Here is a 21,782-nt window from a genome sequence, read left to right on the forward strand (position 1 = left end):
CCCTTTCTATAGATTATGATATAGTGGTTGAAACGTTTAGACACTTATATTAATGAACCAACCAATTAAAATTTACAGAAGTCCCCAAAAATTGTTATGCAAACGAATAAGAAAACGTTATTATAATACTTTGGGGACTAGTGTAATAAGAAGCCCAATGTCCCCTCCCTCCCTGGTTATTTACACTGGTACCCAAAGCTTTACAATCACCTAATATTAATTGCTGACTCAGAAACTAAGTTTTACTAATTTTTATTGCTTTCTTCAAAGGGGCGTTTTGTCGTATTTTCACAGTAGCTTTTTATATGTAAATCTAGGATAGGTTATAGTTATGTTAGGTGATTGTCCCGCAGGGTTATGGCCCCCCGCAGGGGCTGCCCCTTCAGAGATATTGTCACGAAAATGACTATACTCAAATTTTTTAAGACTTATATATGTATATTCTCTTTATTCTGTTCTGACACTCTATGTTATTGTATGCTCAGTAAGATCTCCAAAACGGCAAGATCAAAAATTCAATTTTCAAAGATTTTTTTTCTCATGATAAGAGTCCATCCTTCTTAAAATTTATTCAGCCACATTAGAATTGTCCTATCGATTTCAAACATGCCATTATGATTCCTGTAACAGTTAGGTAGGAACGTAGCAACTCTATAATCTACCAGAAAGCCTGTGTAAGTCTATTTAAAACATGCTGATTCTTTAAAAACATTTTGGCAACAATATTTTAAGAAAAGAATTCAGAATTTTAGCAATTTAGCAATAAATTAACTTACAATTTATTTTAGATTCTGCTTATAAAGTTCTGATACTATACAATTGTTAGTATTAGGGCTCAACAGCCGCGTTTCAGCCGTGACTGAGCCTCAAATTTAAACAAATTTGGGTAGGGGGAGAAAGCCGTTCCAAAAATCAGCATGTGACGTCATAAAAATGAGGGAGATGAGAAGTGGGAAAGAAAACCCCTAAAAAGAGGTGGATAATCCCTCATTTTTATGACGTCACATGCTGATTTTTTTAGTGTCTTTGTCCCTTTTATAAAAATTTTTGAAAAGAGAAATTGCTATATAAGGATTTAGACTTTCAATCAAATTTTTAAATTGTAAAAGAATGATTTGTCTGAGGTTATTATCCATCTGTCTTATCATCTGACTAAAGAGCATTTATGGATGTTGTCAAACTTGTTTTCTATTGAAAGGGATAAGACAATGGCCGATAAATTGATGCACTTCCCCAATGATAAAACACAAAATTACCCCATCTATAGAATGCATTTATTAAGTTTTAGTAAGTTGAACTAACCAATCATAATTCAACAAAAGTCACCAAATCTATTGAGCCTACGAACAAGAAATAGCTGTTTTAAAACTTTGGGGACAAGTGCAAAAACAGCCCAATGTCCCCTCCCGCCCTGATATTTCCTTGTAGAAAATTAGATATAAAACTTATGACTCACTATCTGAATTAGTCATTTTAATAGGTGAATTAAAAGTAATGCATTGTTGTATACTACAGGGTCTTTGAAGATAAATGGATTATTTCAGACATAAATTATATAATAGTTATTTATCATATCACATCGCATTGTAGACAGATTTTTGTAGATTGAAAAATTATAAAATTAAAAGCAGTTTTGTTAGCCCTGGTATTAGATTTTTATTTCAATATTCTAGGAAAATTGTCTGTAATACGATGCTATACATTAATTTTCTGTATGGTAGAGAACCGGTTCTAATCCAGCGGATATTAATCGGTTTCGACACCATACAGGAAAATTCTTTATATAATTAGAAGCCAGCTGTTTAAAATTTATGCTTTTAAAAGCAAAGCTTTTCTATAACTATGGTTGGTTCGTCCGTCAATTCCAGTTAGGTTAGAATTGTCCTATCAATATCAAATTTTGCCTTATGATTCCTATAACAGTTAGGTATGACTTAGAAAGCGTACCAACTCTATAATCGTTACCAGAATGTCCGTACGTCAATTTAAAACAATCTTATTTTTTTTTACTTTTTTGACAAAATTTTTTATGTGATTCTGTCATACCATTTCAGAGCTTCACTTTTATGGATGTTGTCATCCCTGCTGTATGTTAAAATTATCCTATTTATCTAATTTTTTAAATACTGATTCCTATTACAACAAGGTATAGTGTTATAAGCAAAGCATCTCTATAATCAAGGGACAAATTTATTTCACTATTTAGAACTTTTAGTAAATCTACCGTTTCGCCGCCCAAGGCTTAATTTTCACCGTTTTAATAGACAATTTGATGTGGGATAGAGTCGTTTAATTAAAATCATGCCAAAGGAGAATTGGTTTAATTTCAGAAGAGGTAAAATTTAAAACCGGTTTTGCTCAAGATTAATTTCAGTTTTGGAACTTTTCGGTACTTGACACATTGCATTAAAATCTTTATTTTTCTTAAATCTAATATTGAACAACAAAATTTTATGTAGTTATGGACATTTTTGGAAGATGAAGAAAGTCGCTCAATGTGATGTCATAAAAATGAAAGATTATTCATCTCATTCAGAATTTTTTTGCGTGACTTTCTTCATATTTTGGCGGATTTTTAAATTATCGTTAGTGGATTTTTGAATTCATAATTAAGTTTTTTTTAAATATCTTGAGCGACCCTGTAGATAATATTTTATATCCCCACAATATCCCCCACTTGGAGAATGTAAATGAATCAGAATCATTGGGATATTACATAACAAGGATGACAACATACATAAAAGCGAAGCTCTGAAATGTAAGGGCAAACGAACATTAACATTTGTAAGAGTGAAAGAACTAAATAAGCAAAATATTAATGAGTATGTATGAATAAAATTGTAAGTAAATTTGTTGCAAAACTGCTTAGATACATGATACTGTTTATGGACATTCTTACATTTTATATATGTTGATTTTAACTTGTTTAACATAAATTTTTTATGTGATTAAATTATCCAATTGATCTAATTTTTGGAATACTGATTACTAATACAACAAGGTACAATGTTATAAGCGAAGCATCTTTAAAATCCTATAAATGTAAGTATGTTTTTAAACAGTATCCTGTATCTAAGTAGTTTTGCAACAAATTTACTTACAATTTTGTTTAGACTTATACATGAAATTCGGCTTAAACAGTTCTGAGATCTACAAGTGTTAATGTTCGTTTGTCCTACCGTTTGTATCGTTGTTTTAATTATATAACCCTTTTTATTAATCTTTTATGAAAAAAAAACAAAACCTTCCAAGCTTAAAACCATCACAGGACCAGTAGGTATATATTATCTGAAGAGTAGAATCCCATCGGTTCAGTGGTTACCGAGATCTTAAGCTTCAGACGGACAGACAGACATTGTTCTACTTTGTATTATAGACTAGTGGCTACGCCCCTAGCCTCTAGGGGCTTTGCCCCAAGAGTTTGATCAACCTATTTTTGTGTTATTTAAATTTAAAAAGAAACAGAAAATCTTTTTTGAGGGGAGGGGAGGGTGGGATTTTTAATTTTTTTACCACACCCCAAGAAAATAGCTTAAAACCATCACAGGACCGGTAGATATATTTCCTGTAGAGTAGAGCCAAATTGGTTCAGTGGTTACTGAGATCTTAAGCTTCAGACGGACAGGCGGACATCGTTCTACTTTGTATTATAGACTAGTGGCTTCGCCCCTAGCCTCTAGGGGCTTTGCCCCAAGAGGTTTAATTAACCTATTTTTGTGTTTAAATTGGGGGGGGGGGGTTTCCATTTTTTGGTGGGTTGGGGGTGTCCCACCACCCAAGAAAATAGCTTAAAATCAGGTACCACAAGACCAGTAGGCATATTCTCTGGAGAGTAGATCACAATCAGTTCAGTGGATACTGTTCAGACGGACAGACAGACAGACATCGTACTTCTTTGTATTATAGATAATATTTATTTTTCTTTGAAAAAAATGTAAACAACCTAATATTAGCAGAAAGTGCGCATACGCGCGCGAACACACACACACACACAAACCCCGGACAATAATCATTTTGGTTCAACCAAAATGTTTACGTTATGTAAAAGCTGACTTTATTGACATGTTTATTTCTCAATTCTAAAGCCCTATTTTTATTTATACTAGAGGATACGTCCCTGGAGGCCTCTTGAGGAGGGGGGAGTTGAATTTGATAACCCACATTTTTATTTTAGATTTAAAAAGAATAGTAACAAGGATGACAACATCCATAAGTAGCGAAGCACAAAATTTCGTGGATGGGACTGACGGTCATTGTTGATTTCTTCAAATGACCGGAAATTTAATTTTGATATCTTTAACTGAAAAAGTTATGAAAATCGGTCCATAAACACCAAAGATATGGGGGAAAATGTAAAAAATATAAAAATAGCCAAAAACCTGCAAAAAGGCAGTCTGACCGTCATTGTTGTTTTCTTTAAACGATAGGAAATTTAATTTTTATATCTTAAACTGAAAAAAGTTTGAAAATCGGACCATAAACACCAAAGATATGGGGGAAAATGTAAAAAATATAAAAATAGCCAAAAACCTGCAAAAAGGCAGTCTGACCGTCATTGTTTGTTCTCCAAACGACGGAAAATTTAATTTTGATATATCTTACTGAAAAAATTTTGAAAATCGGACTATAAACACCAAAGATATGAGGAAAAATGTGGAAAATAAAAAAATAGCCTAAAACCTGCTAAAAAGCCGTCCGACCGCCATTGATGTTTTATAGTTAGTTGTGCTCTTTAATGATGGGAATGTTGTCAAAAAATTTCAGCTTTCTATCTTTTATAGGAGCTGAGTAAATCCCATTTCCCCCATAGCGTTACGGACGGACTGACTGACGGACAAAGTGAATTATAGAGTAGCATCGCTACAAAAAAAAAATTGGGGGGGGGGGAATTTTTGTTTTTTTGGGGTTGTATGCCCCTGGGCCTCCCCCCCCCCCCCTTTTAAGTTTAGTTTAAAAAATTGGGGCGGAGGGAGTGCTTTTTTTCTAGGAGCGATTTATATTAGAAGGGTGGTGCTACCCTCCCACAAAAAAAAATTATAAACCTTTCAAAGACCTATGAGAAGCTATGTAAAGGAGAACCGTATCGGGTTTAGGGGCTAGCGAGATCCTTCGGCACAAACAAACAGACAGACATCCTGTTACTTTATCATAAGGATATTAAGATTAAATTATAAAATGAAATCACACACCAAAAAAATTGCTTAGCATTTAGTTAGCTTATGTGTGCAAAAATGCATCACAAAAAAATCAGGTTTTTTGAAAAGATCGGGAAAATCCCTTTTTTCAGAGCTCCGTAAAAATAAAACAGAAACGTTCATTTTACAAGGACAATGAAATATTTTCCAAGGAAATTTTTACAGGAGGTGTAAGGGGGCCGCAAAAAGCCTAAATCCTGCCCTGGACTAATACTAACCTTCCAAATAATCAGTACAACCATTTACGAGATTTTAACGGACATACACAACAAAATTATTACTTAATAATATTACTATACATTTACGTTAATAATTAATTTCTTGTTTTTTTTTAGTGGGGGGAGGGAGTGAACATTGCGCTGTTTATTATAATAGTCCAAATGTCATAAAGTCATATCATAACATTTTCTTATCATTGCATTGGCTTAACAATCTTGGGGATTTAAAAAAAAATTGAATAGTTGGTTTTATTTGTTGAGTGTCCAAACGTTTCAACCACTAATTGTAATCTAGAGAAGGGGTAATTTTGTTTATCATCATTGGTGATGTACAGTACAGTACACCAATTTGTCGGCCATTGTCTTATCCCTTTAGATCCCAAGGTAGTATTACTTGTAAGTGAGTGACTGACTTGCTTTACTCATTGTACAAATACATTTAGGCCACCACAAGACCTGAACTCACGTTCATAATAACCCGATATACTCTCTATACTATACATCAGACAGGCAGTGTTGCACCTTTTGCTCCCAATTTATGATAAACATAAGTTTTTTTTTTCCAGTACTGCTTCAAAACTGATTAATATCCGGTGGACTAGAACCGGTTCTCATCAATACTGAAAAATTGTGTATAGCGATGAATTATATCCAGTTTTATACGAATGTAAAAATGAACTATAGTAATATTAAAACCAGTTTTTTTAAGTCCATGTCTTTGGCATCTCGGGGCTAAACAAAGTGGTTTTAATCTTAAAATTATAAATTTTTTATATCGACGGAAAGCTGTTCATAAAACAATGTGATAAATAACTATTCCTCACATTGATTTAATTATTAAATAGGTACTACCAAGAATTTTAATTCAAACCCTTTAGTTTTATAAATCATGTAAACTTTTGACATTTCACACACAAAATGTTAAAAATTATAGGGCAGGGGGAGGACTAAATTGGCACATAATATTGCTATTCAATAATAAAGCTTTCATTCCCTAAATTAACACATGAGTACTTCAAAATGTACTAAATATACAACCTCCCGAGGAAGTCCAATGGGGAGGGGGGTTATCCCCCCCGAAAAGTTTTGAATTTACCCCCCCCCCTAAAAAAAAAAAATTTAAAAGATTGCCTGTAAGATTAAAAGATTAACCCCCCCCCCCCTCCGTAGGCACCCCCAATTTTTCTATTTTTACCCCCCCCCCCAAAAAAAAAAAAATTAAACAGCTCGGACGCCCTTGCATCCACCCCCTTAATTTTATCAGGAGGGTGAATACACCGCCCTTCTACTCGCTTGGGATTTTGATTATCAAAAAAAAATCAAATTTGCGTCGAGCTTATAAAAATCAAATTTGCCCGGAGGAAATAAACTATTTTATAATCTCCACTCCTATTTTTTAGTAGCGAAGCTTCTCTACATAGAATTTCATATCTCCATCTGTCCGTAAGAAATCAATAGAGGGAAACGTGATTTTCTAGGATCCTATAAAAGACTAGCGGTTGCGCCCCTAGCATCTAGGGGCTCAAATACAAAGTGATATGGAACGGCAGAAAAATAGCATAAAACCATACCCAGACTTATTCATAAAAATGAAATAGAATAAAACCATGTCAGGGCCTATAAGAAGCTTCCCTCTAAAGGAGAACCATATCGGTTCAGTGGTTAGCGAGATCCTTAGCTACAAACAAAAAAGCTTAGTACTTTTTATAATAGGATAGAAGTCTTAAACTTTTTGACAACATTCCCATTATATCAAGGATCATATTCAACATCAGAAATTCATGACTTTTGAGCAGGTCTTTGGCTGTTTCTATATTTATCAGAGTTTCTACCATATCTTTTTTTGTGGTCCGATTTTAAAAATTCTTTTAGATAAGTATATGAAAATTAAATTTTCCGTCATTTAAAGAAAATATTCATGGCAGTTGGACTGGGCAGGTTTTTGGCTATTTTTTATATTTTTTCATGTATATTATTGCTGCTTTTATCTTAATTTCAAAATTTTAATAAATAACAATATAAAAATCAAATATCCCATTTTTAAAAGAAATTTTTCTTTTTTAACAGGTTTTTGGCTATTTTTATATATTATATTCCGAATTAAATTTTCCGTTTTAAGAAAATATCCATGGCGGTCGGACAGCCTTTTAACAGGTTTTTGGCTATTCTTATATTTTTAACATTTTTCCGCACATCTTTGGTGTTTATGGTCCAATTTTCAAATTTTTTTGGGATGTCAGTCATCAAATAACTTAAATCAAGGTTTTGTGTTTATTTTCTGCAATAAATCAATTCTTAATTTTAACAAATACTCTTAATTGTGAATTAGGGTTGGGCCGGATAGTTTTTGGCCGGATACCGGATACCAGATATCCGACTAATTTCTAATGCCGGATATCCGGTTCCGGCCGGATATCTAGCCAACGTTCGAAATCCGGCTAATTACCGGATATCCGGCCGGATAACCGGATATCCGGCGTCAAAAATCAGCCGGATATCATGTAACCGGATAGTTTTAATGTCCGGTATCCGGCCGGATATTGAAAATGACCGGATATCCGGCCCAACCCTACTTGTGAATATTCCTATCCATGATCTTTTGTGCTCCGCTATTTATGCAAGTTGTCATCCTTTTTATACACACTATCTAGGCAATTTTCTTCTTTCCCCTTTTTTCACTCAGCAACCATTGCTCCCTCCCCCTCCCCTCGTTCCATCCCTCTTTTTTTCTCAACTCTATCTTATGAAACAAACCGCCTGTTAGTAACAACTGGTTGTTCCGCTGCGCGCGCAGCAACGCAGTTGTGTTTTAGACTTAGCATAAATAAGTGACTCATTTAGTTTTTTAAGCTTCTTCAGCAGTTAGTTAGTTCAGCGGTTAGTATATTAGTTACATGATAAATAAAAAAAGCTTACAATTCTTTATAAAAAAAAACATTTGTCTTAAATAACTAGAGTTGGTCTGGATATCTGGTTTGGCCGGATATCCGGCTGATTTATAATGATGGATACCCAGCTATCCAGTAATTTGCCTGATATCAGGCCGGATACTGGATACCGGATATCCGGCATTAGAAATAATTCTGATATCCAGTATCCGGCAAAAATATATCTGGCCCAACCCTGTAAATAACTACAGTATAGAAAATTAAATAAATTTACTTCTCATAGGTCCTGGAAAGGTTACTAATTATAAAATCTCCTCTAGAAAAAAATACCCTCCCCACCCCCAAGAATTTGGGGGGGGGGGGGAAGTTGATCCTCCATCTCAAGTGCCCCTAAAGGCCTCTAGGGGAAAAGCTGCAATTAGTATACGAATAGTAGTTAGCAAGGCACATCTTAATTTATGCAGACAATCAATCTTTTGATTGTACAACTTTTGACTGAAAGTCCTAACTGTGAGTTGAGCCTGTTTTGAGCCAAGCCATTCCCGCAACTCTTCTTACTATTCATATCGTACAACTTTTTCTTTAAGGGGGGGGGGTTTTAATGCCACCATCTCGTAATCAGTGAGCAAATGGCACTTAGAATTCGAATTTTGATCTAAACTTTTGCATGAGTAATCCCTGGTAGGTGTATTTTCCCTAAATTGAACAAAAAGTTGGAAAAGTAACGGCTGGCGGCTCAGCCGTTTAGCCGTTTTTTGCCTATTTTCAGGGTAAATTCATCATCAATTACGTAGGAATCAACTATTTAAAACATATTTTTGGTTTAATTCATGTTAAATAATAGCAGTAACCATTTTTGAAACTTCTACTACCAACAGCTACCGTCTAGAACCGTTTGATAGCATTTTGGAGTGGCAACGAGAATAAGGTTGAGATAGGTTTCGTGAATAATTTGTACTATAGAAATCCAAAAAATGGCAAAACTGCTGAGCCGCCAGCGGTTAGCCATTACTTTTCCAACTTTTTGTTCGATTTAGGGAAAATAGACCTACCAAGGATTACTCATGCAAAATTTTAGATGGAAATTCAAATTCTAAGTGCCATTTGCTCACTGATTACGATATGGTTGCATTAAACCCCCCCTCCCTTATGTCAGGGTTTGTCCTATCGATTCCAAACTTTGCATGATGATTCCTATAGTAGTTAGGTACAATTTAGAAAGTGTAGCAACTTTATAATCAATACCAGAATGTCCGTACGTCCATTTTAAACATGTCGTTTTTGAACTTTTTTAACAACATGCAAATTTTTGTATGTTAAAATAATCCGATTCTTCTGATTTTTTGAAAACTGATTCCTATTACAACAAGGTACAATCTTAAAAGCGAAGCATCTCTATAAACAAGTCTCAAAAATGTATTTATGTCCTTAAACAGTATCATCTATTTATGCAGCTTTGCAACAATTTACTTACAAAATGTATTGATGCATTAATATACTGCTAAGCCAGCTCTGACACTATACAAGTGTTAATGTTCGTTGTCCTTCCATTTCAGAGCTTCGCTTTTATGGATGTTGTCATCCTTGTTTTCTTTAGAATTTGATAATCTGAGCCTGTAGGCAATCCAGCTGACTTTCCAGAAGTAAAAGGATGTTGATTATGTACTAAAATCCTTCAAAAAAGGTTAGTTTTTTTTACAAATTACAAAATATAGGGCAAAGGTGATTTCCCTCACTGATATGTAAAGCACTGATCCCTCCCTCCCAATTTTTTTTTAAATTAATTGAATATTTAGATGGGGGGGGGAAGTTAGTTTTTACAAGCGAAGCTTTTCTATAATTAGGGTCGGTCCGTCCGTCCGTAACATATAGCTTTTTTCGTTGATTTGGGCATTGTCCTATCGATTTCAAACTTTGAATGGTGATTCCTTTAGTAGTTTGGTACGATTTAGAAAGCGTAGCAACTCTATAATCATTACCAAAATGTCCGTACGTCCATTTTAAACAAGTTGATTTTTTAATTTTTTTAACAACAAATTTTTATGTGATCTAATCATCCCATTGATCTGATTTTTGGTATATTGATTCCTGGGACATCAAAGTACAATATTATAAGCGAAACAGCTCTATCATGTCTATAAACATTATCCTGTATCAAGCAGTTTTTCAACAAATTGTTCAGTTCTGATACTATATAAGTGTTAATGCCGTTTGTCCTACCGTTTCAATGCTTCGCTCTTATGGATGTTGTCATCCTTGTTTAATAATGCATAACCCCTCCTTGCTCAAAAGGCATTTTGAGTGAAAAAAAATAAAATTATAAACAAGGATGACAACATCCATAAAAGCAAAGCTATGAAACGGTAGGACAAACAAATATTTACACTTGTAGGGTGTCAGAACTGAATAATCAGAATAAAAATGTATAAAAGGCGACACGAAACTGCTTAAATACAGGTTAATGTTTAATGACATACTCACATTTTAAGTACTTGATTATAGAGAAGCTTTACTTATAACATTGTATTTTGTTGTCCTAGGAATCAGTATTCCAAAAATCAGATCAATCGGATAATTTAATCACATGATAATTTGTTATTAAAAAAATTAAAAAACAACATGTTTATATTGGACGTACGGACATTCTTTAAATGATTATAGAGTTGCTACGCTTTCTGAATTTTAACTAACTACCACAGGAATCACCATTGAAATCAATTGGACAATTCTAAAATGCCTAAATTAACGAAAAAGATATTTGTTCCGGACGGACAGACGGACTTTAATTATAGATAAGCTTCGCTTTTTAATACACTTATTCATAACTTACACTAAAGCATTCTAAGCATTAGTTAACTAAAGAACGTGTCCTAACTTTTGTGGTTTTATTTTAACCCATTTGTGACGAGCTCCCAAAGTTTTGATTCACCAGGCCTCAACAAAATAGATTTTTTCAATAGTTACTTAATTCAAAAAGTAAAGTGTCAAATTAAAGATCTTACTATTTTTGTTCATAGCGGCAATTTTTTTCTTTTTTTTGTTGCGTTTAGTACCTTTAAACCAACTTTATTCTTTGTAAAAAAACCTAAATTACCTTCAAAAAAGACTGCATATCTAAATTTTATGGATCATTTTACATCTACAACTAACTAAAAACACCGACTGGCTATCTTTTAAAAAACCACAAAAGTTAGGACACGTTCTTTATCAATTTAAATCAAGTTTACTTTTGATGTTGAATTATTGAAAATTTTGAACTTTTTAAAAATATTTTTTAAAATTTCTGTTTACCTCCAATACTTTTTTTCAAATCTTTCTTATTTATTATTCTTGTTTACTATAGGAAGATGCCTGTGACTCCATCTTCATCTGAAGAGAATGTGCAGGAAAGCCCTTCTCCAGCTCACAATCTTGACATGTAAGTTCTAGTATCTATCATACAAAGTAGCTTGATGTCTGTCCGTCTGAAGCTTTTGATCTCAGTATCTATAATACAAAGTAGAATGATGTCTGTCTGTCCCTTAAGATCTCGGTAACCACTGAATCGATTGGATTCTACTCTTCAGGGTATATACCTATTGGTTCTGTGGTGGTTTTAATCTATTTTCTTGGGGGGTGGGACACCCCGAACCCCCCAAAAAATGAAAATTTCCCCCCAAAAAATTGTTTTTCATATTTTTTTCTAATTTTAATATTTTTAAATCTTTTTATATTTTTTATACTTTTTTATATTTTTTTATACTTTCAATTATTTTCCTTCTTTTAAAATTTCTGTAGGGGCGAAGCCCCATAAAGGCTAATGGCAAAGAAATATTTAAAAACATTAAAAAAGATAAGAATATTGAACGTTTTGAAATATATAAATGAATATAAAAAATATAAAAAGTTATAAACATGTATAAGAAGTTGTAAAGTGTTATATAAAGTTATAAAATACTGAAAATATCTAAAAAAAAAATGTAAAAAAAAGAAATGTAAACAATATTTTTGAAATTTTCCCCTGAACCTTTAGGGTAAAAAGCCCCTAGAGGCTAGGGGCGAAGCCGCTAGTATATAATACAAAGTAGAACGATGTCTGTCTGTCTGTCTGTTTGTTTGTTTGTTTGTAGCGAAGGATATCGCTAAACGCTGAACCGATCGGGTTCTCTGTTACAGGGAAGCTTCTCATAGGTCCCTGGAAGGTTTATAACTGTTTTCTTGGGAGGTGAGACACTCCAACCCCCCCCCCAAAAAAAATGAAAAATACCCCCCCCCAAAAAAAAAATTTTCTTTTTAAAACTAAAATATTCCTGCACCCCACCCCAAGAATTTTTTTTATTATTTTTCTTTTAAATCTAAAATACGAAAAATTTGTTTGATCAAACCTTTTGGGGCAAAGCCCTTAGAGGCTTGGGGCGAAGCCGCTAGTTTTACTTATAAAGTAGTAAGCTTTTTTGTTTGTAGCAAAGGATCTTGTTAACCACTGACTTGTTTGTCTGTGTGTCTATTTGTCTGTACTGAGGGATCTAGCTAACCGCTGAACTGATCGGGTTCTCCTAAACAGGGTAGCTTCTCATAGGTTCCAGGAAGGTTTATAACTTTTTAAAGGGAGGGTACCACCACCCTCCTAAGAGAAATCACAAAAAAAATCGAAAATAATTTTTTTTTACTTCGAGACTTGAACAAATTAACAAATTAGATTTTTTGAAATATAAAAAACATTTAAAGTGCCACTAGAGGCCTCTAGGGGCGTAGCCGTTAGTATCAATTATAGCAACAATTATCTCTTTTTATCACCCTTATGATATTCAAATCTGAGTGCATAAAAAAATATTTGTATTTGAAACTTGGAATCATCAATATAAATACCCATAAATAATTAATTAGCAACAGATTTGTTTTTGCTGTTTGTACTTCTGTACTTATCATTTATTAAAATTCCAATTATCATCTCTAATATTGTAACATAGAGGCAGCAAAGCTGTTCTACAAGTAAAACAGGGATCTATAGGGATTAGACAATGGCCGATTAATTGATGTACATTCCCAATTATGATACACAAAATTATCCCTTCTGTAGATTATAATTGGTGGTTGAAATGTTTTGACACTCAACTTATTGAACTAACCGATATAATTATTTAAAAGTCCCCAAAGTTGTTAAGCTAGCGAATAAGAAAGCGTTATTAAAAAATTTTAGGGACTAGTGCCGAATTTTAAAACAGCTTTAGACCAGCCAAATTTTTTAGATTGTCTTTTATTGTGATCAGAAACAGATAAAAATATTAATTGGCGTCACTAACCGCGGTTTAAACAGGGAGAATGACTAGAAGGAGTTATTTTCTAGAAAAATGCACATGAACCACCAGAAAAAAAAATTATGTCTCTATTAGTAACAGGAGCCAATATAGAGGGGGGTGGGCACAATCTATTAATTTGCGAATTGGGACCCGATCTATAAGGGGTAATTATGCTTTTTATTGATGGTAATGTTGACAAGAAGTTTATCCTTATATCTTTTATAGGAGCTGAGAAAATTACTTTTCCCCAAAACGTTTTAGGCAGACATACAAATGGACAGATGGACATTTCAAATTATAGAGTAGCTTCGGTACTAAAAAACTATTGATAATAAACTAATAATTGACATTATCAATCTTTTTATTACAAGTGGAAGTGTGGTAATACGGCAAACAGACGGACGGGCAGTTTACAGAATTGCTATGCAGTGACTTATCATAACAAGCCCTCTGCACTAATCCCATTATATCACCATTTACCTCATGACCGACGGTGACCCCGCTATCCAGCGGTCAAACTGGCCTGCCTAAATATGGGGAGGGGCACGGACACGCAGCTATCACGCGCCCCTCACGCAATTATACAACCGGGAGGCGCTGCCTCCCCTTTTACCACAGCTGCCCCCGCAGCCTGTCTACCGCCGTGGGCTAAGCCCTTGTGTCCCACACCCCCTTCAAACCTAACCATTGTTATAATCTGTTGTATATATATAGTAAACATTCATTGTAAATATTATTCAGTTAAATATATAATTTCTGTATGACTAAATCCTGCTAGTTTGTTTTTGGTAGAATAATTCAAGGCTAAGGCTCGTTGGACTCGAACTCGCAACCCGTGAGCTGAAACGTTCGGCTTACCACAGAAGGATTGCCACAATTTTAAAACTTTTTCATGGACAAGAATATCTATCTTATCATTTTTTTATATTAGGATTAAATCAGCTGAAGAGAAGAAGTCAGCTGAAGAGGAGGTAAAGTCAGCTGAAAAGGAGGTGAAGTCAGCTGAAAAGGAGAAGAAGTCTGCTGAAGAGGAGAAGGAGTCAACTGAAGTGGAGAAGGAGTCAACTGAAGTGAAGATGGAGTCAACTGAGGAGGAGGTGAAGTCAGCTGAAGTGGGGAATAAGTCAGCTAAAGAGAAGAAAAAGTCAACTAAAGAGGAGAATAAGTCAGCTAAAGACGAGGATAAGTCAGCTAAAAAGGAGGTGAAGTCAGCTAAATACGAGGATAAGTCAGCTGAGGAGGGGAATAAGTCAGCTAAAGAGGGGAATAAGTCAGCTAAAGACGAGGATAAGTCAGCTGAAGAGGGGAATAAGTCAGCTAAAGAGGAGAATAAGTCAGCTAAAGACGAGAATAAGTCAGTTGAAGAGGGGAATAAGTCCGCTAAAGAGGAGAATAATTCAGCTAAAGACGAGGATAAGTCAGCTGAAGAGGGGAATAAGCCAGCTAAAGAGGAGAATAAGTCAGCTAAAGACGAGGATAAGTCAGCTGAAGAGGGGAATAAGTCAGCTAAAGAGGAGAATAAGTCAGCTAAAGACGAGGATAAGTCAGCTGAAGAGCAAGATGAGTCAGCTGAAGAGGGGAATAAGTCAGCTAAAGACGAGGATAAGTCAGCTGAACGGGAGAATAAGTCAGCTGAAAAGGAGAATAAGTCAGCAAACGAGCAGAATAAGTCAGCTGAAGAGGAGGATAAGTCAGCTGAAAAGGAGGTGAAGTCAGCTGAAGAGGAGGTGAAGTCAAATGAAGAGGAGGTGAAGTCAGCTGAAGAGGAGGGGAAGTCAGCTGAAGAGGAGGGGAAGTCAGCTGAAGAGGAGGTGAAGTCAGCTGAAGAGGAGGTGAAGTCAGCTGAAGAGGAGAAGGAGTCAACTGAAGTGGAGAAGGAGTCAACTAAAGAGGAGGGTTTGGTGGAAAGCTGCAAAGATGAGTAAGTAATTTTCTTCTATTTATTATCTTCTAAAATCTATAATACAAAGTAGAATGATATCTGTTAATCTAAAACATAAGATCACAGTAACTGCATAACAGAGTTGGCTCTACTCTTCAGTGAATATACCTACTTTAATTTCTTAGGGGGGGGGGGGTAAACTTTGAAATTCCTGATCTTTACACATTACACAACATTATTCAAGAATTATCAATTAAAGGACGCCTGCAAGAAATAACACGCTTTAACTGCTGAAAGACTGCCACAAGAAGACCCAATACCCCAAATTTAAAGCCTTCAGCTTCAATAACAAAAAAGTTCTAGGCATTTCAAAATAGCATTTTATGTACAATGGAATTTTTGAAAGATTTCCAATGCTCATAAAAGAAAAAACAATATTAGATTACGTCGCCTAGACACAAAATTATAACCTTATATTTGTCAAAAACTTAGATTGCCTGTAACTGGTTACATTTTTACAATAAAAACACCACATTTCATAGTCAAAATCTAAGAAAAAAATTCGATTTAAATTGCATTTTTAAACGAAAATCATAGCGGAAACAAAGGGGTAAACTAATACAAGCTTAGCTATGATTGGTTGTTAAGCTGATTCAGCCTTCTGATTGGCTACAGTACATTTTTTTAATGATTTTGACTATAAAAATGGGTATTTTCATTGTAAAAATATAATTAGTTACTGGAAACCTAAATTTATGACAAAAATAAGCTTATAATTTTGTTTCTAGGCCACGTAGTTTAATTTCAAAGTTTTCAACATGAGCATTGCAATTCTTTCAAAATTTTCATTGTACATAAAATGTCATTTTAAAATGTCTAGAACTTTTTTGTTATAGAAGCTGAAGGCTTCAAATTTCGGGTATTTGATCTACTTGTGGCAGTCTTTCAGCAGTTAAAGCGGGGTATTTCTTGCAGGCTTCCTTTAAGCATTATTGTCATACCCATATTAAAAATAATATGCTAGATGTAAGTTTGCCAGGAGTTTCAATATTATTGTCACTTATACAGCCAAAATTCAGTTTGCCATCAATAAATCTATACTTTTTAAATCTTTGACATGCAGAAATTATATTTAAACAAGGATGACAAAATCCATAAGTAGCAAAGCTCAAAAATCAAAAATGGACATGAATTATAGACCAGTGTAATATAAAATAATAATAAAAATAAATTAAATCATGAAACCTTCTATAATTTAAAATGTGGAAATCTAGGGATCGATCTAGGACCACAACCAATTAGTTTATCTGAATGAAATTTTATGGAAATGTGAAATATAAAATTATTCAATCCCTGAAAATTTCAGCAGTCTATCAGGACTAGAGTTGAAAAAGACCTTAAACACTTAAAAAACTAGGAATCGATCTACAACCCGAACTAATAAGCTAATCTCAATGAAACTTTATAGAAGTATGCAAAATTCAAACTTATTGAATCCATTAAAATTTTAGACTTCTATCTTGAATAGAACTCAAGAAAATCATGAAAACTTAAAAGTCTAGGAATCGATTTAGCACCCCAATTAATTGCCATATCTTGATGAAACTTAGTGAAAATATGAAGGATGGGAACTTATTTAATCCCTGAAAATTTCAAGTGTCTATCTTGAATAGGAGTCGAGAAAATCATGTTTCCCTCAAAACATTTTAGACGGACATACGGACAGACAGACATATGGACAGACGGACATTTCAAATTATAGAGTAGCTTCGCTACTATATAATTGATGAGCAGATTCGCTACTAAAAAGGGAGGGATAGGGCTGTTTAACAGCCCCCTCCCCTCCATTCTCTGATTAAGGGTTAAATGATATTGCAAACTTTATTGATTATTTTTAATAATTTTTTAATTCTTTACAAAGGTTGTATGCCACTATGCCATCAGAAGAGGAACAGGAGAGATTCATTCAACTTGTTAAAGCTGGAAATTTCCAGGATGTATCTGAAGAATTAAAGAAGAAAGCATACCTTATCAAAAGTAGAAATAAACTTGGTAAGGAAACTACTACAAGTTTGTCTATGTATACTCATTTTGGTATTCCTGTAAATATTTAGCTATAAAAATTTATGCAGCAATGTCAGTATACTTCAGTAATGCAAGGTATATACAATTATATGCTTTTTATTTGATTCATCAGTATATAGTTTTAAAGGACAATAGCTTCAATAACAAAAAAGTTATGGACATTTCAAAATGATGTTCATAGTACAATGAAAATTTTGAAAGTTTTTCATTGCAAATAAAAAAAAATTTCATTATTAAAATACGTTGCCTAGAAAGAAAATTATAAGCTTATTTTTGGCAGAAACTTAGGATGCCAGTAACAGGTAACATTTTTACAATAATAACACCCTTCTTATAGTCAAAATAATAAAAAAAATTCAATTTAATTTGCGTTATACTAAGTGTACTGTAGTGTGAGAATGCCAGCCTTTAGGATTTTTGGCCAATCAGAAGGCCGAGTCTGTGCTAAGTCAGCTGAACAACCAATCACAGATAAGCATCTATATTACTTACATTAGTTTCATCTTTTGCCGCTATGATTTTCCGCTTACAAATGTAATTTAAGCAGAATTTTTTGAGACCAAAGAGATTTTGACCATGAAAAGGGGTTTTTTATTGTAAAAATTTTATCAGTTACTGGCAGCCTAAGTTTCTGACAAAAATAAGCTTTTAGTTTTGCTTCTAGACGATGTAATTTCATATTAAAATTTCTTAAGCAATGAAAATCTTTCAAAATTTTCATTGTACTAAAAAATACATTTGAAATGTCTGTAAATTTTTTTTTATTGAAGCTAGCTATTGAAGCTTGCAAAATATAGCATTTTGTTCTTTCAATTTATGAGATCTTAAGCTACAGACAGAAAAACTTTACTTTTTTGTTTTTAAACATACAGGATATCAGAACACATAAATGGAGTAACATTGTTGTTTATGTGTGTGTCTATGTATGTAATCACAGCTTTGAGTGGTAGGAAGGGCAGAAAGATAGAAAAGATTCAACTGTACTAGGTCAGAAGGTTAAAAATTTAGAATTGTAGATTCTATACAAAGATAATTAGTAAATTAAAAGCTAAAAAATATCAGTAAAGAAAAAAAAGTGAAAAGCTAAAATAAAGTTATGATAATATGAAATAATAATTTTTAGGGTATACCCCATTGCATTTTGCATGCAGAAAAGGACACAAATCTGTTGCAGAAGTACTAATATCCAACAATGCCAACATTAATGAAAAAAATTATTACGGTAAGTTTACCATCTTTCTTTATACTCACACTGATACATAAATAGAAAGATCTATCCACATAAGATGTTTGCAAAAAATCTTCTTTCTATCAAAATAAATACAAAAATAAAAAGAAAGTGTCAACAAAAGAGTATAAAAGTGAAAAGCTAAAATATAGTTATGATACTACAAAATAATATTTTTTAGGTAATACCCCATTACATGTTGCATGCAGAGAGGGAGACAAATCTGTTGTAGAATTACTAATATCCAACAATGCCAGTATTAATGGTAAAGATAATGATGGTAAGTTTATCATCTTTCTTTATACTCACACTGTTACATAAATAAGAAGGTCTATCCACATAAGATGTTTGCAAAAATCTTCTTTCTATCAAAATAAATACAAAATAAAAAGAAAGTGTCAACAAAAGTGTATAAAAGTGAAAAGCTAAAATAGAGTTATGATACTACAAAATAATAATTTTTAGGGAATACCCCATTACATGTTGCATGCATCATGGGACACAAATCTGTTGTAGAAGTACTAATATCCAACAATGCCAACATTCATGATGAAAATGATAATGGTAAGTTTATCATCTTCTTTACACTCACACTGTTACATAAATATAAAGGTCTAACCCAATAAACATAAAATAAAAGTGAAAAGCTAAAATGGTATTATGATAATATAAAATAATAAATTTTAGGGAATACCCCCTTACATGTTGCATGCAGAGAGGGATTTCAATCTATTGTAGAAGTACTAATATCCAACAATGCCAACATTCATGAAAAAAATAAAAAAGGTAAGTTTATTATCTAAAATCTTCTTTTTATAAAACTAAATAGAAATCAAAATGATAAAAATATTAAAGAGTGAAAACAAAAGAGTAAAAAAAGTGAAAAGCTAAAATAAAGTTATGATAATATGAAATAATAATTTTTAGGGAATACCCCATTACATTGGGCATGCGGAAAGGGGCACCAATCTGTTGTAGAATTATTAATATCCAAAGGTGCCAACATTCATGATGAAAATAATAATGGTAAGTTTATCATTTTTTCTTTACACTCACACTGTTACATAAATATAAAGGTCTAGCCCAATAAGATGTATGCAAAAAATCTTCTTTATATAAAAATATAATTAGAAAATTAAAAGCTAGAAAATATCAGTAAGTGACAACAAAAGTTTTTAAAAAGTGAAAAGCTAAAATAAAGTTATGATAATATGAAATAATAATTTTTAGGTAATACACCGTTACATATTGCATGTGGAAAGGGACACCAATCTGTTGTAGAAGTACTAATATCCAACAATGCCAAAATTAATGAAAAAAATAAAAATGGTAAGTTTATCATCTTCATTTATATTCACACTGTTACATGAATAGAAAGGTCTAACCCCATAAGATGTATGCAAAAAATCTTCTTTCTATAAAATAAATAGAAATCAAAATGATAAAAATATTAAAGAGAGAAAACAAAAGAATAAAAAAAGTGAAAAGCTAAAATAAAGTTATGATAATATGAAATAATAATTTTTAGGTAATACCCCATTACATATTGCATGCGGAAAGGGACACCAATCTGTTGTAGAATTATTAATATCCAAAGGTGCCAACATTCATGAAAAAGATAATAATGGTAAGTTTATCATCTTTCTTTATAGTCTGTTACTCATGCTGCAATTAAAGTTATAATTCTAAATAAAAAATGTAAGACAGATAAATGGAATTTATTCTAAGCTTTATAAACAAAAAAGTTATAGACATTTAAAAATGATATTTTTAGTTAACTGAAAATTTTAAAAGATTTCCACTACTAATAATAAAAATTTTAAAAAAAATATGTTGCCTAGAAATAAATTCATAAGCTTATTTTTGTAAGAAAGTTAGGTTGCCTGTAACTGATTAGATTTTTAAAATAAAAAACCCATTTTTATTGTCAAAATCATTTTTAAAAATTCATTTTAACTTGTGTTGTACCAAGAGTACTGTACATAGTATATCCAGCCTATCATCACAAGGCTGAATCTGCCCAATAATAACCAATCCCAGCTGAGCTTGTATTAGTTTCATATGTTTCCTCTATGATTTTAATGCTTACAATCGCAAATTAAACTGAAATTTTTCCAGAGATTTTGACTATAAAATGTGGTGTTTTTATTGTAAAAATGTAATCAGTTACCAACAACCAAGTTTCTGACAAAGATAAGCTTATAGTTTTCTGTCTAGGTGATGTAATTTGATATTGAAATTTCTATCAAAATTCTCATTATAATGTCATTTCTAAATGCTTATAATTTTTGTTATTGAAGCTAGAGGCTTCAAATTTTGGGACTTGGGCCTACTTGTAGTTGTCTTTCAGATGTTAAAGCATTGTATTTCTTACAGGCTTCCTTTAAAAAATTAGTCAAGGATCTAAATGTACTAAAAAATATATACTAAAAGTAGAAACTTAATATAATATAAATTATTTAGGTCAGACAAGTCTACATATGGCAAGTAAACATGGTCACAGGCATGTAATCCAGCAACTTCTAGATAAAGAATTAGATAGATTTCAACCGGATAATAAAGGAAAGTTTACTTTATTTATTTATATACAATATACTTTTTTAATAACAAAAGCAACAGAAAATGTAAGATAAAGATTAGCAGATTCAGTTTAAACTTAGATTTTATTTTTCTAATATAAGTAACATATGTACAATATATACAGTACAGCGTCCCGTCCTAGAATATTTAGATTATAAAAAAAATAATTATTCTAGGTAAAACTCCATATGATGTGGCAAATCCAGATATTAAAAGCTTTTTAGGTATTTTTTTATTTATAAATTTAAATTTATCATCAACCTGCAACTGTATCTAAAAAAAGTAGCCCATCTGCTTGTTATTGAGGAAGCAATAGGTTAAAAGGGCAAATATAGGTTGAATATGATATAGGCTCAAAAAAACCATGCCATTCCGTAGATTATAAATAACTTAAAGATATTGCCATATTCAATTGTATAAGTCTGTT

General features: G+C 32.7%; 1 protein-coding gene across 1 annotated transcript; it reads left to right on the plus strand.

Moving 5' to 3' along the window:
- The first annotated feature begins 8,178 nt into the window (after positions 1 to 8,178).
- Positions 8,179 to 21,535, plus strand: LOC145307539 (uncharacterized). The gene is made up of 14 exons (XM_080149997.1): positions 8,179 to 8,290; positions 9,899 to 9,985; positions 11,645 to 11,719; positions 14,512 to 15,501; positions 17,384 to 17,514; positions 18,671 to 18,769; positions 18,957 to 19,055; positions 19,241 to 19,339; positions 19,463 to 19,561; positions 19,703 to 19,801; positions 20,006 to 20,104; positions 20,304 to 20,402; positions 21,239 to 21,341; positions 21,532 to 21,535. The coding sequence occupies exons 3-14, from the start codon at positions 11,649 to 11,651 to the stop codon at positions 21,533 to 21,535; spliced, it is 1,992 nt and encodes a 663-aa protein (XP_080006123.1). The 5' UTR covers positions 8,179 to 8,290; positions 9,899 to 9,985; positions 11,645 to 11,648.
- The last annotated feature ends 247 nt before the right edge of the window (positions 21,536 to 21,782 follow it).

The sequence above is a fragment of the Acartia tonsa genome, chromosome 15, assembly GCF_053477335.1.
Source record: "Acartia tonsa isolate MP-2025a chromosome 15, ASM5347733v1, whole genome shotgun sequence".
NCBI classification, from domain to species: Eukaryota; Metazoa; Arthropoda; class Copepoda; order Calanoida; family Acartiidae; genus Acartia; species Acartia tonsa.

Excerpts from the sequence above, each read along its gene's own strand:
- LOC145307539 (XM_080149997.1), top strand. The coding sequence starts at position 11,649 with ATGCCTGTGACTCCATCTTCATCTGAAGAGAATGTGCAGGAAAGCCCT. Across the intron at positions 11,720-14,511 it reads CCAGCTCACAATCTTGACAT|GATTAAATCAGCTGAAGAGA; the intron begins GTAAGTTCTAGT and ends TTTTTATATTAG. Across the intron at positions 20,105-20,303 it reads TAATGAAAAAAATAAAAATG|GTAATACCCCATTACATATT; the intron begins GTAAGTTTATCA and ends AATAATTTTTAG.